At 42.2% G+C, this 18,347-nt stretch overlaps 1 protein-coding gene across 1 annotated transcript in view; it reads left to right on the top strand.

Annotated features, from left to right (window-relative positions):
• The window catches only part of mmp24 (matrix metallopeptidase 24), an 80,277-nt gene that overhangs the window by 23,436 nt on the left and 38,494 nt on the right, over positions 1-18,347 (top strand). Inside the window, exons 2-3 of the mRNA XM_085457806.1 lie at positions 9,726-9,874; positions 15,725-15,841. Coding sequence (XP_085313932.1) covers positions 9,726-9,874; positions 15,725-15,841 — 266 coding nt within the window. The remainder of the gene's footprint in view (positions 1-9,725; positions 9,875-15,724; positions 15,842-18,347) is intronic.

Below are 18,347 nucleotides of genomic sequence, written 5' to 3'. Positions count from 1 at the left end.
CAGCATGCAGCGCTCACTTGCAGCCTTCATGCAAGTACAATATGATTTAGCACCATTAAAATATTGAAATTAAAGCACTTCTCTTGTTGTTATTGTGTTACCCTCGTGGTTTTTATTTGCGCTCATATTTATGGCTTTGTTATTTTATGCTCCAGTAGCTTCATCTTACTTTCCTTCCTTCGTTCTCTCCTTTTTCCTATTTTTCTTCCTTCCCTTAAATGTCACCTGCATTTACTCAAAAACTGACAAAAGCATGAACAGTGAACAGCTTTTCAGTGGGTGGCAGGTCCGCTGTATCCCTGCAGAATGTGGTTATGGCTCAAAGAGACGTCGTCTGAATGCAGCATCTCCAGAACGCCCTGATCTCAGCATTAACGGAGGTTATCCGTGCCGGGTAGACTGCACTGTTGGAAATAGTTTATTTTGATGCTGTTTTTTTGCAAATTGTGCACAATAGCATTTATTTTCATTTTTCCCACAGTTTATAAAAATTAGTGTTAAACTATGAAGACAGATTTCCTGTGGTTGGAAACTATTTTGTGCAATTTTTGTGTTTACAGTTTTGAGGGATAAACCTCTGAAATTTCTGTAACTATGTGTAGAAACCAAATGATTTTCAGGTTTTTGTAGTTTATTGCACTTTTTTCCAGTTTATCTAGTTACTATGGACTTAATGCATACATGTTATTAAAACTTGTGATATAACGGTTGTATTGATACAGCAACTTGAAATGCTCCAATAACTGGCACTACAGCTGTTAAAAAGATAAAGATAATGTTGGCCTTTAAACGAGTTAATTGTCATAATGTCCCACAGAGGAAACTCAGACTATCCTCAGCGAATCATCTGCCTCCATCTCACCCTATCCCAGCATCCTCTGTGGTCATCCTGCCTGTCAGCTCCATTTGCCCAGTAAATCCACCGTCTCTTCTGTGCACACGTCCAAACCGATTAACTTCAAATTCAAAATGAACCGCTATTTCTCCAAAAGAAAGATTTCCCAGTTCTGGTGTCTGATATTAAAATGATTTGCACATATCAGCATTTAGCACAGGGTCACGTTTCTGTCTACATACTACAGCAAATACTACAGCGGTGGTTAAAAAGGCCCAGCAGCGTCTCCACTTTCTGAGAGTGCTCAGGAGGAACAACCTGGAGGAGAGGCTGCTGGTGACATTTTACAGAGCCACCATAGAGAGCATCCTAACGTACGGCATAACAACATGGTATGCAGGGTGCTCAGCTGCAGACAGGAAAGTACTGCAGAGGGTCATCAACACAGCCCAGAAGATCACTGGCTGCTCTCTGCCCAGCCTGGAGGTCACTGCAAACTCTCGGTACCTCAGCAGAGCTGGCAATATCATCAAGGACCACTCTCACCCCAGCAACCAACTGTTTGAACTATTACCGTCAGGCCGACGGTACAGGTCACATAAAACCAGGACAAACAGATTCAGGGATAGCTTCTTTCCCAGAGCTATCACCGTAGTAAATAAGCACAAAAACAATTGAACCTATTCCATACCGTCACTGTCATTATATTATGCTGCTATTCATACTGTCATTATATTAATGCTGCTATCCTGTATATATTGTACATACTATTGTTTGAGTACTTACGATTGTTTTTTTTGTACTTTTTATATTTTACATTTATATTTATTATTGAAACTTGCACCAAGGGAGTGGCACTCCAATTTCGTTGTACTCTGTACAATGACAATAAAGGCTATTCTATTCTATTCTATTCTATTCTATTCTATTCTGTCTCTGCTGCCTTCTGGCTCGGCCTCCCTCGATGAAAAGACTGTGACAGGTGTAACTTGTTGTCAGGTGTTTCCTTCTGCATGGATTGTCCACAGATATCAGGCCAGTGGGCATCTCCCATGGTTTAAACTGCCTCTCCACACCTGACAGTGAGGGCAGCCGACAGCAGACAGACATGTCTGAAACACGTCTCATTTATTCCCTTCAGTAGACGTAAAGTTACTGAGAGTTCTAGTATCTGATATTTCAGACCCTGATTGTTGAGCAGTAGGAACGTCTCTCTGTTACCAGAATCAACCCTTGAAGGCCATAAATCATAAATCTTTGCCTTTTTCTTTTAAGCATAAGCAGCGTTGAGGCTGGAAATGTGCCGCTGCCTGCCTCAGTCCTTCTCTCTGGATAACGGTCCGAGTATTTTGTTCATTTACTAAAAGGCGTGCCGCCGTGGCGTCGGAAACTCCCACAACGTCTAATGAATCACCGCTCGCCTGCTGCGAGAGAGCATTTGTCCCAGTCAGATAAGAATATGAATTAAACATGTTCACGTGTGGAGGGCTCAGTGCTGGAGGTGATTTATGCCGCTGCAGTCCCGCTGTGTGAGGCGCATACATGAAGCACAGAGGTGGTTTCGTTGTAGTTTCGCTTTCCCAACTTAGACTCTTCACAGCGGATCATCGTCCTCTCCCTTTTCCCGTTCACTCACATGTGCTTCATTTGTTTTAATCTCATTTAATATCCATGATATAATAACACACGTGTTCTTGGATAAGTGCAACCAGTGACAGAAGATCCATCCAGGTTCTTCCAGTTACCAAAGTGAAGTCTTAGTGGCAGTTGGCAAAGCAAGAATACTTCCCAGTGCCTCCTGAAGGATCCCGATTAGCTCCCAGGCCAGATCCCCAATGAGTGCTGGGTCCTAACTTCTCTGAATTGGACATGCCCAAAGAGTCTCCGAAGGAAGGCGTCCCGATCAGATACCCGAGCTACCTCGGAGGGTTCCTCTCCACTCTGCTCCGAGCTCCTGGAGAAAACTCATTTCGGCTGTTTGCATCTACTCGCTCTTCCGCTCATTCCCAGATCTCGTGACCAAAGTTGAGGACTGTAGAATGATACATGGGAAATAGGAGGCTCCGCCTACACTAATCCACCTGTCAGCCTCACCTTCCACTTTTCCTGCCACATGTGAAGAACAGACAGTGAGATTTGAACTCTTGAACTTTTCTTGTGAGTTTCAGAGACGCTAAAAGTGTTTTTGATCAGTCCGCAGTTCAAAGAAGTATGGAAGCAGCTTAAAGTGAATTATACACGTAACGGTCACTCGATTGTGGCTTCAGAACGCCTCCCGCTGAAGTTCTATTCACTTCCATTCAGAAAGCACCATCTTAGTAGAAATACTAAGCCTGTCATTTCTTCAGCAAGCAATTATGGCCTCCATTGATAAATTCAGGCTCTCTAATATGTGTGCCGCTCGTCCTGTGGGACATTATTGGCCCATTAATTAGATTTGAAGGCTTACAGGAGGCTTTGCTGTCCGCGGCGTGGTCGTTGGTTGACAGCTGTGTGACAGAAGTCGGCCCGGACGCTGTCCTGCCTCCAGCTGACGGAGCTTTTATTTAAGGGATTATTTCTTTCTACAAAGATGATTACTTTACCTGTTGTACTGTTGTTCTAGCATCACTCTGGTCTGAGGTAGAGAGGTTTGTCCTTTCAGACTGTGAAAGCTAACACCCTGCACCAGTTATCTGGTAGTTTCTGGATTCAACAGGAAATGATGGCTCTGAACAAAAGCTGCAACTCTGAGCTCTTCAGTGAAAACACCGGGTGGCACTCGGTCCATCTGTGGGCTGGATAAAAGCCCAGAGAGGGTATCATGTCAGAACGAGACCTCGTAAAGCAGAAGGACGCATGGGCTGTCAATTTGACTCGGTTTCAGTTCAGAGACAAAGAAAATCTTTAAGTCATGAATCATTGTTTTAAAATGGGGACGTGTTTAAAGTTATGGTCAGTTTAAGTGTTCAGAAAATAAATGTAAGTGAATGTAACGTCCTCTGAAGTGATGAAAACGTGTGTGTGTGTGTGTGTGTGTGTGTGTGTGTGTGTGTGTGCGCTCACCCAGCAGCTGCCAGCTCAGAGGAAGCAGTTTGAATTAAATAATTCACCAGCTGCTATAATACAACAATTACTACACTTCCATCAAAGCTCTGAACACACACAGACGTACACAACCACATGGATGCACATGTATGAGGACTCACAGACACGGTGACCGGTGCAGTACGGGGTCCTCAGAGGCCTCACAGAAGCAGAAAGTTCAGTATTTCAGTGCGTGTGGATTTAAAACGATCGTAGCGAGGCGCTCGGAGGACAACTTCAAAGAGGCGTTGAGATCTGAATCAGGTGTGTCTGAGGCCTGACTCACGCTCATTGATGTGGACGAGGACAGCTGCGCACAGCTGCACACCATCAGTTGCTGTTGTTGTTGGGGCGATCGTGGCTCAAGAGTTGGGAGTTCGCCTTGTAATTGGAAGGTTGCCGGTTCGAGCCCCAGCTCCGACAGTCTCGGTCGTTGTGTCCTTGGGCGAGACACTTCACCCGTTGCCTACTGGTGGTGGTCAGAGGGCCCGGTGGCGCCAGTGTCCGGCAGCCTCGCCTCTGTCAGTGCGCCCCAGGGTGGCTGTGGCTACAATGTAGCTGCCATCACCAGTGTGTGAATGGGTGGGTGACTGGTTGTGTAAAGCGCTTTGGGGTCCTTAGGGACGAGTAAAGCGCTATATAAATACAGACCATTTACTTTTTTCATCTCTGCCCGGATGGCTCATGCACGGTCGCATGCACTGCAGTTAAAACGTGTAGGCAGGCAGCTCTGCTCAGTGACAACACATTGCAGGGCACATGGACTTTTGCTTTTTGCCACTTGGACCCGAGCAGACTGTTATTTCCATTCGAAGCAAAGGATGGCCTTGTGTTACTGGCATGTTTTTAGAAAAGCACCAAGGGGAGAAAAGAATCAGAATCAGAATCAGAATCAGAATACTTTATTGATCCCTGGGGGAAATTATTTTTTGTTACAGTGCTCCATTTTAAACCAACATTAAGACAAGACAGACAATACGCTAACTAAGAAGAGGAGTACAGCTGACAGCTGGGCTCAAATAACAGTAACATATTTCAGGAAACACCTCTAAGGAATATAATTTCACTCATTTTCCTCCTTTATTTTGTTCTTCCTCTAGCGGCTGGTTAATTCTGGATGTACTGACCCTGTTTCCAGCTGCTCCTGCAATGGATGACATATTAGTGACTAACCGTGTGTCGTGGATAGGCTGATCTCATCCATCAGGTCATCCTGTGGCTTATCCAGGTCCAGCTCGTGGGTGCCGCAGTCTAACCCTCAGTTTGTGACCGTAAATGAGGGTAAGCTTTGCTTTCATGCTCAGCAAAAAGAATTACTTTATCCTCCGCTTCTAGTAGCTGCTGATGGTTTAGAGATTTTCTTTAATATCTTAACCAAAGGAAAACTTTGCTTCACATTTGTCTTTGAGCGATGCAAACACTGGAACAGAAAATAAACGCACCGGCTCTACTTGAGCTCTCAAAGGGCTTTTTTACAACATGACTCGTTCGCTTTTTTCTGCGCCTGAGTGCTTTCAGTCTAACATCAAACACTCTGATGGAACCATCAGAGAGAAACTTAGACCTCAGTATCTTTGGCACGCACAGCAACCAGGGATCGAACCACCAACCTTACCGTTAGTAGACGACCTGCTGCACCTCCTGACCTGCAGCTACCCACGACTGTGAAATAACGACGAGGGTGAACCGAGCGGGATTCAAGCTAAGCATTTCTCAACTTCCATACGAGCGACTGAAGCGGCTACAAATAAATGCATATGTTGATTGACATTTGACCTGGTAATAAATCAATTAGGTCACCTAGGCAACCAGAGCTTGGAGCTCCTACAGGTGACCAGCCTTCAAAGAGATGTACGACGAGTGAATCACAGCTTTAGGGCTCACGTTTGTTTCAGAGGCCTGGAAATATTTCCCGGTCCTCACAAACCGAACGGGCTCGTTGTTCTCGTTGTGTCTGTAATTGCAGAGTTTGGCGTGCACGCTGCTCCTTACTGACTCGTTTCCTTCTCACAGTGAAACGTAGGCCTGCCAGATGCTGTAAGAGAGTTTGTGTTTGTTGCCCGGAGCTCAGATATGTTTCTGTTTTTTATTGCCTGAGCAGATGGGACAGGATGAAATCACATGAATCAGATTTAGATGTTTTGTTGCAGTGGAAGTTGTCATCGCCACAGATTTATTGCAGGGGAGCTTTTAATTGGATTGTAAGCAGTCAGTTTCCTCTCAGCTCATGGACCATGTGGCACTTTGTGTCTACATTTACACTTTGGATTAAAAGCAGATCGGCACAGAGTCTAAATAAGTTAGCTAAACAGCGGAGTTACAGACCAGGGGCCCGTTCTTCGTACCTCGCTAAGTAGGTTAGCTGGATTAGATTGTTGACGATTTCGCGTGATCCTGGATCGTTCGGTTCCCCGAAGCTCATCCGGGACTTGCTGTCATAGCAACAGAGCCGTAAGCGTAAACCTGCTCGGGAGCAGGTTTACTTTATGTAAACAGGATTAGATCGCGGCCACGCAGGTATGTCCGCTTCATTTATACGAAAGCAACAGCGATATTTTTCCACTGTTTCACCATAAATAAATAACATCAATGTAACTAAAGATAATGCAGCACTTTATCCTTTTATTGATGTCACACAGATACATACAGGTCATTTCCTAAAAAAGGGAAATGAACTATTAACATTCTATTACATGTATGTGATTATTACAGATGTAATTCATATTTCAGAGTAGTAATTGTAAATTACTTCGTGTAATCAAGATGAGAGACCACGGCTATAAAAGCGAAGGTGGATTTGGGAAGCCTGTCGCAGCCATGTCCTGTCCGTTTACGCGAGCAACCCATTGCGGAAGGTGCAAGATTGATATGGAGAGTCCTCAGAATTCAGCGTATATTGCGGGACAGACAGGATCCTTTAGCTCAGCGCGACAGTGTGCTCATAGAGAGATATCGATATTCCCGTGAGGGTATTATTCACTTAACCAACTTGTTGACGAGGGGGTGCAGGACCACCACCTGTCTTTTTTTCCTCTGCCCTTTTCTTGGTTGCTGTTATGAACAAACTAACAGAGTATTACAGGCCAGTATTACCTTGCCAAGAGACGCAAAGCAATCTAAGAGATAAATATTACCATTCTGTAGAATACTCCTGTATTCCACTTTTACTTGTTCCCATGTTCTTGTGGGTCCTGTTGTGGCTCTAATGTGAAAGGGGATATAATATAACATATTATAATATAATATAATGCCATATGATATTGGACAATATAGTGTCATATGATAGATCTACCCTACCGCCTACTGGTGTTGGCCAGAGGGGCCGATGGCGCGATATGGCAGCCTGGCTACAACCGTAGCTGCCTCCACCAGTGTGTGAATGTGGGAGTGAATGAATAGTGGTATCGTACAGCGCTTTGGGTGCCTTGGAAAGCGCTATATAAACCCAATCCATTATTATTAGTATTATTAAATTACCTACGAGTTTGATTTGTCAGCAACTTTCTGCCAGCCCTCTCTCCTTGCTTTTGCAGCCTTTGCAGTGTTCTCTTGCGTTTTAATTAAACTCTGAAACTCCTGAAATCCCTCACTCAGGAGTTCTTGCTCTGCTGCCGAAAAATACCGAGCGCGCTCCTTCGACATTTTCGCCGACCAATCAGCGGGTTGCCGATCAATGTTTCTACTATCGATGCGTAGCCCCTTTTACGACACCCAGTGATGTCACATTCCTGCGTCCAGCTGTACTAATCGTCAACAGCAGGTGTGTTCGGGGAGCCGGATTAGCGAGCTCACGGTTAGCGCGATGATTTGATCTTGGATGTGTCATTTGATCTTGGATGTAGTAAGCGACGTACGAAGAACGGGCCCCAGCTCTCACATCAGAAACCCTGCATCTCAAATCTAAACACATGTGAGCATCAACAGCAATTAGCTGTCCAGTAAAATGATTGATTATAATACAAGAAAGACACGCTCATGCTGACTCGTGTTTCCTCTGTTCAGACTAGAAATATGGAAGAGCATCTGTGCTTTCAGGATATGTTAAACTAGCTGCACTATTTTAACTCTTTAAAATGTTATTTGATAAATAAAACCATTATTTAAAATTATGTTTACAAATTTAGATTTTTTTTTATCTCTACTTCTGTTTATTATGTTTATAGTGATTTAAATCTTTATCTTTGCCACATCAGTTTCACTTATTCTATCATATTTCTGACTCTTTCCTCGAAATCTTGTGGTTTTAATCTCTTCAGCGTCACCTAATAATTCATTGTGTTGACTTATTGGCTTAAACAATGACCTCACGTGCTTTGTTTAATTGCAAATATTGTAATTTAAGCATCATGTGGTATGTGTTATGATTTGATGCTATATAAATAAAATAATTGAACTGAAATCTCACGATTCTCCCTTTTATGGAAAAATGTTCCCTAATCTGTCTCATGAGTGGTTCAATAATCTTAAGTTAACGTTGGTCAAACGTCGTGTTTTTCACACTCAGGTTTTATCTTGACTGACTTTAATGTAACATCATCTTAGTCGTGTTTTCCTGCTCGACGCGTCTTCGCTGGGGGAAACGGGCTTCCATAAATGCCCTCGGTGTTGGAAAGCTGTGGTCGGGCCGGCGTTCGCTTTTCTGGGCCCGGACTTGCTGGGAGAGGCTGCCTCGCTCTGAATTATTAATGACCTACTGTAGAGAACAGCTCAGCCTCCCCCCTCATTACCTCACCCGCCTCTCGTGTCCTCTCCCTCTGAAACCTTCTGCCTCTTATCTCTCCGTGCTGCTGTTCGCTCTTTCAACAGCCTCCTTTTTATTTTTCCATCTTTTCTTCTTCTCTCCTCTTCATTTACCCGCCTTCCTCTCTGCCTTTCCTCGCTCTCCCTCCGGAGGCTTGTGAGATTGTGTTATGTCACATTAAAGAGACAGGCGGCTGCTAAATGAAAAATACGACGTAATAAGACTCATCCGAGGAAAACTGTGGATTCAGCATCGATTTTGGATCGGTGTGAATTCGATTTTCTGGGATTCGGAGGAACTGGCTCCCCAGTTTCTCTCCGACATGTTCAATGTCTTCTTTTCACTCACCCTGAATCTTTTTTGTCCGCCTACTCGTTACACCTTTTTTCTGCGTTTTGAACTATTGTTCCAATAAATTGTGGTGTTTTGAGGCCACAGGAACCTGAAACTTGATGTAAAAACTGAACCAGCTATTGGCAGCTGCATGTTGCTGCAAACCTGCTGATGTGCAGGAGTTATTGTTGAATTACTTGAACACTGAGGGAAACTTTAATGTGCGATTGTTCTCTGGGGCTGTAAGCACAGCCTGTTTTGTAATATTTGAAGGGTTATATTGTTATGATCAAAGGTTTCCTCAGCAGGTCAGAGGGAGACCTGTGAGACCCTGCAAGGAGCGTGGATTTGAATCCAAATGGCAGCTGTCAGCTTATTGGTGGGAAGGTGGGGAGGGGCGGTGCTGCGGGCGGTGCTGCGCTGACATCATGAAACTCAAAGAAATGTCACATTCAGCTGTCTGCAATTATTTTATAAACGTGTGTGTCTAAGGCAACCAACATGACAAAATAACTAGCACACCTTAGTCTTTAAGTTACACGACCTGGTTACATTTGGCCTGCGGTTCAGCACCATGGACACTACCACAGCTTTCTATTGTGCATATGGACTCTAGAGAAGTCTATGATGTATGTTTAATATGTTTCTATAATTGGGAATTAAGAAGGATCTACAGTAAGTCTGTTGTGGCTCTACTGTCTAGCAGGTTAGTCCTGTGTAACCGACCTCTTCTGTCCGTGTTTCTCTCAGACGTGGCTGAAGAACTACGGCTACCTGCTGCCTCACGACGTTCGGACATCAGACCTGCGGCAGGAGAAGGCCATGCAGTCTGCCGTGGCCGCCATGCAGCGCTTCTACGGCATCCCTGTGACGGGAGTGTTGGATGAGACGACTATCGAGTGAGTAATCGGGACGTTTCCGTAAAAGTGGGAAAGGCAGGGCACTCCTCGTGCAGGCGGGGACCGTTGCATCATGAAGGGCATACTTGTGTCAAGCCAGCCTCCAATTCGAGACTTGCAGTCAAGCCAGCCTCCAGTTTGTTTTACGTTCCCTGTGTATTCAAAGTATACACAGGGAGGGTGCACAGTATCCTGCGGGACCAACATCACCCTGCGCGCCACCTTTTCCATCTGCTGCCCTCAGGGAGAAGGTACAGGTCTATACAGGCCAGAACATCCAGACTGGCCAACAGCCTGTATCCACAGGCTGTGAGGCTCCTGAACTCTCTGCCCCCCTCTCACGGACAATAACCATATCCAACTTCTTAATAGCAATGAACTGGTCTGCATTGGTGCATCATATCTTTATTCTCTTCCCCCTCCTGCCCCCCCCCCCCCCCCCTCTTTCTTAAATAGATAACTATCATATCTGATATCATATCTCACAGTACAATAATATTGAATGGGTTGCATTGTTGTATTTTGTCATGTTTCTCAGGTCTTTGTCTGAATTTCTACGAACATTATTGCTAAGGATTGTCTTATTGCATTGGAGTCACACTGGGTTAAATATGTACACTTGGGTTTTAAGGGGTATTTATTATTTTCTTCTTTTTTTTTGGGTTGTATGGAAGCCCCAAATGCAATTTCATTGTTCTTGACAATGACAATAAATAAATAAATACTAAATAAAATACTAAATATTACGGGAATGGATGTGGAAACCGGATTTCAAAATAAAAGCCAACTTCGAGTGAATTAACAGATATGTTAAGAACATAATAACATATAATTTAGGCTTTTTTTTTTTTTACAAACTCTAATGTTAGATCTATATGACACAGCCTTGTACCCTAATTGTGCCCTGTCACTATCAAGGCCATCTTATTTTGGATTTCAAAGTAAAAGCCCTGTGAATCTTCATTTTTGAACTACTCTTTCAATGACTTAATAATGCTCTTAAAAGCAAAAGTCGTATTTCCAAATACTATTTGAACTTTATATCAACACTTTCCAACCACAGTCTTTTTACAGTGATACCATATCAATATCAAGTCAGTCTGATTTTGCCTTTCATAGTAATGGCCCTTTGAAATTGTCCATAATTGACTTAATCTTCTAACGATTCAAAATGCTCTAAAATGAAAAATTCTTGTTTCCACAGGGTAATTCCACCTTAGATCAACAGTATACAGCCCCACAGTGATACCATATCAATATCAAGTCATTCTGATTATGCCTTCCAAAATAAAAGCCTTTTTAAATTGTCCATAATTGACCTAACTTTCAGTGATTTCAAAATGTTTTAAAATGGAAATTTCCTGTTTCCACAGGGTAATTCCACTCCAGATCAACAGTATACAACCTCACGATGTTACCATATCAATATCAAGACATTCTGATATTGCTTTAAAAAATAAAAGCATTTTCAAACTGCCCATATCTGAGTTGCTCCTGGAACAATTTCAAAATGCTCTAAAATGGCACATTCCTGTTTACACAGGGTAATTCCACTTTAGATCAACAGTATACAGCCCCACAGTGATACCATATCAATATCAAGTCATTCTGATTTTGCTCTCAAAAATAAAAGCCTTTTCAAATTGTCCATAATTGACCTAACTTTCAGTGATTTCAAAATGCTCTAAAAAGGAAAATTCCTGTTTCCACAGGGTAATTCCACCTTAGATCAACAGTATACAGCCCCACAGTGATACCATATCAATATCAAGTCATTCTGATTATGCCTTCCAAAATAAAAGACTTTTCAAATTGTCCATAATTGACCTAACTTTCAGTGATTTCAAAATGCTCTAAAATGGAAATTTCCTGTTTCCACAGGGTAATTTCACTTTAGTTCAACAGTATACAACCTCACGATGTTACCATATCAATATCAAGTCATTCTGATTTTGCTTTCAAAAATAAAAGCATTTTCAAACTGCCCATATCTGACTTGATCCTGGAACAATTTCAAAATGCTCTAAAATGGAAAATTCCTGTTTCCACAGGGTAATTCCACCTTAGATCAACAGTATACAGCCCCACAGTGATACCATATCAATATCAAGTCATTCTGATTATGCCTTCCAAAATAAATGCCCTTTCAAATTGAGCATATATACGACCTACTTTTTTAACGATTTCAAAATGTTCTTAAAAAGAATTTTGCTGTTTCCACAGGATAATTTCACTTTAGGTCAACAGTATACAACCTCACGATGTTACCATATCAATATCAAGTCATTCTGATTATGCCTTCCAAAATAAAAGACTTTTCAAATTGCCAAGATACGACCTACTCTTTTAAAGATTTCAAAATGCTCTAAAAGTGAAAATTGCTGTTTCCACAGGATAATTTCACTTTAGGTCAACAGTATACAACCTCACGATGTTACCACATCAATATCAAGTCAGTCTGATTTTGCTTTCAAAAATAAAAGCATTTTCAAAATGCCCATATCTGACTTGATCCTGGAACAATTTCAAAATGCTCTAAAATGGAAAATTCCTGTTTCCACAGGGTAATTCCACCTTAGATCAACAGTATACAGCCCCACAGTGATACCATATCAATATCAAGTCATTCTGATTATGCCTTCCAAAATAAAAGACTTTTTAAATTGTCCATAATTGACCTAACTTTCAGTGATTTCAAAATGCTCTAAAATGGAAATTTCCTGTTTCCACAGGGTAATTCCACTTTAGATCAACAGTATACAGCCCCACAGTGATACCATATTAATATCAAGTCATTCTGATTTTGCCTTCCAAAGTAAAAGCCTTTTCAAATTGTCCACAATTGACCTAACTTTCAGTGATTTCAAAATGCTCTAAAATGGAAATTTCGTGTTTCCACAGGATAATTCTACTCCATATCAACAGTATGAAAAGGCTTTTATTTTTGAGAGCAAAATCAGAATGACTTGATATTGATATGGTATCACTGTGGGGCTGTATACTGTTGATCTGGAGTGGAATTACCCTGTGGAAACAGGAATGTGCCATTTTAGAGCATTTTGAAATTGTTCCAGGAGCAACTCAGATATGGGCAGTTTGAAAATGCTTTTATTTTTTAAAGCAATATCAGAATGTCTTGATATTGATATGGTAACATCGTGAGGTTGTATACTGTTGATCTGGAGTGGAATTACCCTGTGGAAACAGGAAATTTCCATTTTAAAACATTTTGAAATCACTGAAAGTTAGGTCAATTATGGACAATTTAAAAAGGCTTTTATTTTGGAAGGCATAATCAGAATGACTTGATATTGATATGGTATCACTGTGGGGCTGTATACTGTTGATCTAAGGTGGAATTACCCTGTGGAAACAAGAATTTTTCATTTTAGAGCATTTTGAATCGTTAGAAGATTAAGTCAATTATGGACAATTTCAAAGGGCCATTACTATGAAAGGCAAAATCAGACTGACTTGATATTGATATGGTATCACTGTAAAAAGACTGTGGTTGGAAAGTGTTGATATAAAGTTCAAATAGTATTTGGAAATACGACTTTTGCTTTTAAGAGCATTATTAAGTCATTGAAAGAGTAGTTCAAAAATGAAGATTCACAGGGCTTTTACTTTGAAATCCAAAATAAGATGGCCTTGATAGTGACAGGGCACAATTAGGGTACAAGGCTGTGTCATATAGATCTAACATTAGAGTTTGTAAAAAAAAAAAAAAAAGCCTAAATTATATGTTATTATGTTCTTAACATATCTGTTAATTCACTCGAAGTTGGCTTTTATTTTGAAATCCGGTTTCCACATCCATTTCCGTAATACTTTGAATACACAGGGAACGTAAAACAAACTGGAGGCTGGCTTGACTGCAAGTCTCGAATTGGAGGCTGGCTTGACACCAGTAAGGGCATGTGGTGTAACATCTTGGCCAAACCAAACATGCGTATCATAAAAAATGAGATTTCCATACCAGATCAGTCGGAGGTAGATTTAATAGCCTTCGGTGCTGTTGGAAAATCTGCTACTGTTGGTCAAACACGAAGGACGAGGAAAGGGGGGAAGGCGTGTTCACAGGCAGCGAGAGAGAAATCTGACAATCCCGTTAGTCAGTTTTCATCTCTTGGCACTATCATGATCATGTGTATTCAATAATCAGTAAATATTGTATTAATACTTTAAATAACTGTGTAAATGTTCCTTTTGTATGGCTAACACACAAACGACACACACTGTATTATACTACATGATATTATTTCTTTGCAACTTTGCTCATTTCTCAATAAGTGAATCTTTATTTTTATTCACAGTCCAAAAAAATACTTTGGTTAATCTGGGTTTTGGTGCTCCTCACTTCATCCTCTACCTGAAACAAAACAGTAGCTCCTGCGCCTTTAAGGCTCTGCTCCATGAAAGCCTGCTGTGTTCTGATTGGCCAGCTTCCAGAAGCCTACTGAGGGGCAGCACCCACTGCCTGTGAGCTATGCTTCTTGACTTTGGTGTGTCTGTAGCAGTGATCTCCAAACGATGGACCACACTTACATTTACCGTTGAATATTTCCACTTAAGAAGAAACAGAGAAGCTTCATTTTCTGATCGCTAACGTGACCACCCACCAGTGTAACCAGTTTAAAGTGTTACACTCTTCTGTTTTTGCTAACCTGAGCGTCTCTAGCTGCTCTGCATTTACTAGCTTGTCTCTGACGGCGTCCGCCTGCTGTTTGCTGCTGAGCGCGTCGTCTGAAGCTGTTCTTCAGATGTTTTTGAAGCATCTGAAACAACGCTGTGAAAACGATACGACTGAAGCAGAATGTAAAGCGTGAGCCAGAAATTCAAAACAATGATTTAAAGAATCCGAGGAGCTCTGCGAAGCTGAGCGTTGACCCCCTTTTGACATTTCACAGACACTTAATCCACCCAGAAGCAATCAGCCTCACTGCTTTCAATTTAAATGTGCTTCCTCTGCTTCAGCACACAAACTGCTCTCCACAAGTGAATCTGCTTCCTGTGGGTGCTGCTCATCCTCACATCATCTTCAACAGTCTGCTTTTTAAAATGTTTTAGCAGAAATCTAATGGCTGTCGTTATGTTCCAAGAGTTCTTTGGAAGATCGTGCATCTCCATTAAACTCAGAGATTATCAGTCTTATCACTCCCCGATATTCAGTGATCAGCTCTAAATGTTACAGAGTTAAAGCGCTGAGCAGCACGAGAGGCGGGTGCCTAAAAGTCACCAACACTCTCCCAGCTCGATAACTTCTTCCAAACGTCCTCTACACTTAACATCAGCATAAAAACTGTGTCCCGGGAGCTTCCGAGCACATCCTGTATGTCATTCTTATTTCTGATGGGAAAAAGCAAAGCTTGCTAAGGAGAAGTTGGTAACCAGAGCGTCAGCAAACATTCGAAAATATCTCAGCACACTTGGTTGCCCCCTGTTAATAACAGTTTTAGATCAATTCTGTAGTTTCATTACCAAAAGTACTTTTAAATGGCCTCACAGTTTACACGTAGTTTACATCAACATGTGAAAGCACCCAGGTTCAGGCGTCCAGTGAAATCGATTCTTGTGTCAAAGCAAATATGTGAAACTGCCGGCTGTGGTGCGCTGCTTTGGTGAATAATGAACAGCTAAGAGAAACTAAAAATGGCTCTGATGATTAGCAGACATGAGATCGTTTAGTTGGTCCTGTAACTGCAAATGCAAAACTAATTCATAACCATCTCCAGCTGTGTCTCCCCTAAAAACAAAGCTGCTTGGAATAAACACGGTTCACTGAAATTGTTGTTCAGCTGAAACCACCCAGTCTGTGCCAAAACACTAACATGTTGCTGTTGTGTTCAGGTGGATGAGGAGACCTCGCTGTGGCGTCCCAGATCATCCTCACACCAGCCGGCGGCAGAGGAACAAACGCTACGCGCTGACAGGACAGAAGTGGAGAGATAAAAGGATCTCGTACAGGTGTGCATACCTGACTTCATTTTCCATAATGAGCTCTAAGATGGCAGTAACTGAGCGCTCTGAGCTAACATGGCTATTAAAGAGGCCGACACATGTTAATGGGATGCTGAGTGAGTGTTTCTTTTTCTTAATTCTCTGTTTCCATCTTCATCCTCCCTCTTTCTCTCCCAGCCTGGGCTTAATGTAAATCAGCTGCGTCCCAGGGTACCCTGAACACATCACGTATCCATACATTACATCCACCCACCCACATCTCTCCGTCTTTATTTCTTTATGGACGTACGGTAAAACCCTCGGCTGTGTGATCCAACCAGCAGCTCGGCCGTGTAATGTGGGTCTAATGCAGATCAGAGCCATCCCACGGGACTCTGAACGCATCCCAGCTCCTGCCCACTTTTTCTCTCTCCCGTCTCTCTCTTTGTCTCCTACTTTAGTTCTCTCTGCTTCTTGTTCCCCGACTGCGTGTCTCTCAAATTCAAATCCAGCTTCAGTGCCACGAATCAAACTGAAACAGTACTTGTGTATTTCCACAGTTTCTTGGTAAAAATGACCAACAGTAAGTAAACACTGCTGCCCTGAACGCCTCAAATTCAAATTCAAATTCAAATTTTATTTGTCACGTACACAGTCATACACAGTACGATATGCAGTGAAATGCTTAGACAACTGCTCGTGACCTAAAGAAAACAAAAAAGGAAAGGCTATGAATAAGATAGGAAATAAATATGAAAAATTAAAAAGGGTAAATTTAACTAGGAAGGAATAAAATATAAATTAAGGTTAAAAATGAAATAACTGTACAACACAAATTAGAATGAAGGGTAAATTTAACTGGGAAGAATAAGATAAAATATATAAATTAAAGTTGAAAATAAAATAACTGTACAACAAAATACACAATATAGAACTAAATAAGAATGTATGAAGAAATCTAAATAAATAAATACACAATAACAGCAGCTGTACAAGTATTAACTGGAAATGAAGAATATAATGTCCAGTGTTGTGCGATCCACATTATGTCTTGTAATGCTGAAAACTAACTTAAAAAACAAAGACAAAGAAAAAGTGGTCGGAGCAGTCGTGACGGCAGCCGACCTCACCGGCGCCATCTTGTTCTTCCTCGTTTCCATTCTCTGTTTCTAGTTTCCGCTCTGGGGACCAAAAATCCTTTTTTAGGGAACTTTAACTGTTTGTGGCTGTTTTTAATAAACTGCCTCGTCGTAACTGTTAAAAGCAAAATGTTCCTTATTGAATGGGGCTGTGGTTAGTTTGTATTTGTGTATTTATCAGGGGCCACGAGAGGAGAAGCATAGCACCAGGTTTAGCTTGTCGTGGAGGTCAGCAACAGTTAGTGTCTCGTTCTCTCTCGTTGAGCTCATTTAGTGTTCAGCATTCACTGTTATCTGCTACGACTTTCCAAATACTCCAGAACTCTGTGGTTCTGCTCGATGAGCGGCACTTGTGAGTCCAGGATGAACCTTTTTTCCCTCTCTTGTTTCAGTAGAAAGGGTTTCTGCAGAGCTTTAATGCAGTCCTTCCTGTAAGTCTCAGTGACATCACAGCATCCTCCATTTTGATTTGAAGTGTGATGCGAGCAGCAGCCTCCTGATAGCTCCACCTTCATCCACCACGAGTTCCCTTTTGGTATCTCTTTGTAGAAATCCTTGTTTCTCTGTCATTTTCCAGCACCTCTGTGTGAACATTATTTATATCTCTGGTTGGTTTTGTCGTATCGTGTGTTCTCGTTTCCTTCTGGTTAAATTCATCGTCTCTGCTTTTCTTCCTCTCGCTGAAATTTTCCACGTCTTTGTTTAATTCTGTTCTTCTCCTGCTTCAACATCTGAGATCAAACAGTTTCTTATTTAGATGTTTGAATCCCCTTTCAGCCTCCTCTTGCTTTTCCTCCACCCCCGTCTCTCCACACCATCCCACTCAGAGTTTTATAGGTCTAATGTAAATTACGCAGCTCCCGCGAGACTCTGGGCCCATCCCAGTTCTGCTGCTTTACTGGGATCCACTCTACAACGTTACATAAAACCCACAGCGTGCGATCGGCGCTATCCGGTTACCCCTTACTGCATCTGAGTCTCCTCGGGCCTCCTCGTGTTTCACCTGTTATCTGCTGTCGCATTCTCGCAGTGTTGTCTTCAGCTCGGCTGCCGTCGCTCGAGCCGTTTGCTCCAATCATTTCTAACTCGATTGTTCTTCTTCCGAGGCACCGGCCCATCTCCAGAGCCAGACCAGCCTCCTCCTCTTCCACTCACACTCTGTGATATGGAGCCAGTGTTTAGGCTGGTTGTGCTCCATCATTTACGGTCCATGCAGTATTCATGTTCACCTGCCAAGCTGCGCTTCGGGCCACCTTACTGTCACATCCAGGATCCTTTGCATGAATTATGGGCGTACCTCTGGTTCACTGAAAGTGCAGGAGCTGAGCTTAAGCTTCCAATGCTTCATTAACTGGAAGCGGAGAAACTATGAATGATCTTTGCAGCTCTGCAGG

Source organism: Copadichromis virginalis, linkage group LG5 (assembly GCF_057382275.1).
Source record: "Copadichromis virginalis isolate Kocher_CV1m ecotype Utaka linkage group LG5, C_Virginalis_male_GT1.1, whole genome shotgun sequence".
In the NCBI taxonomy this organism is placed as follows: domain Eukaryota; kingdom Metazoa; phylum Chordata; class Actinopteri; order Cichliformes; family Cichlidae; genus Copadichromis; species Copadichromis virginalis.
This window is presented reverse-complemented; position numbering and strand designations above follow the sequence as displayed.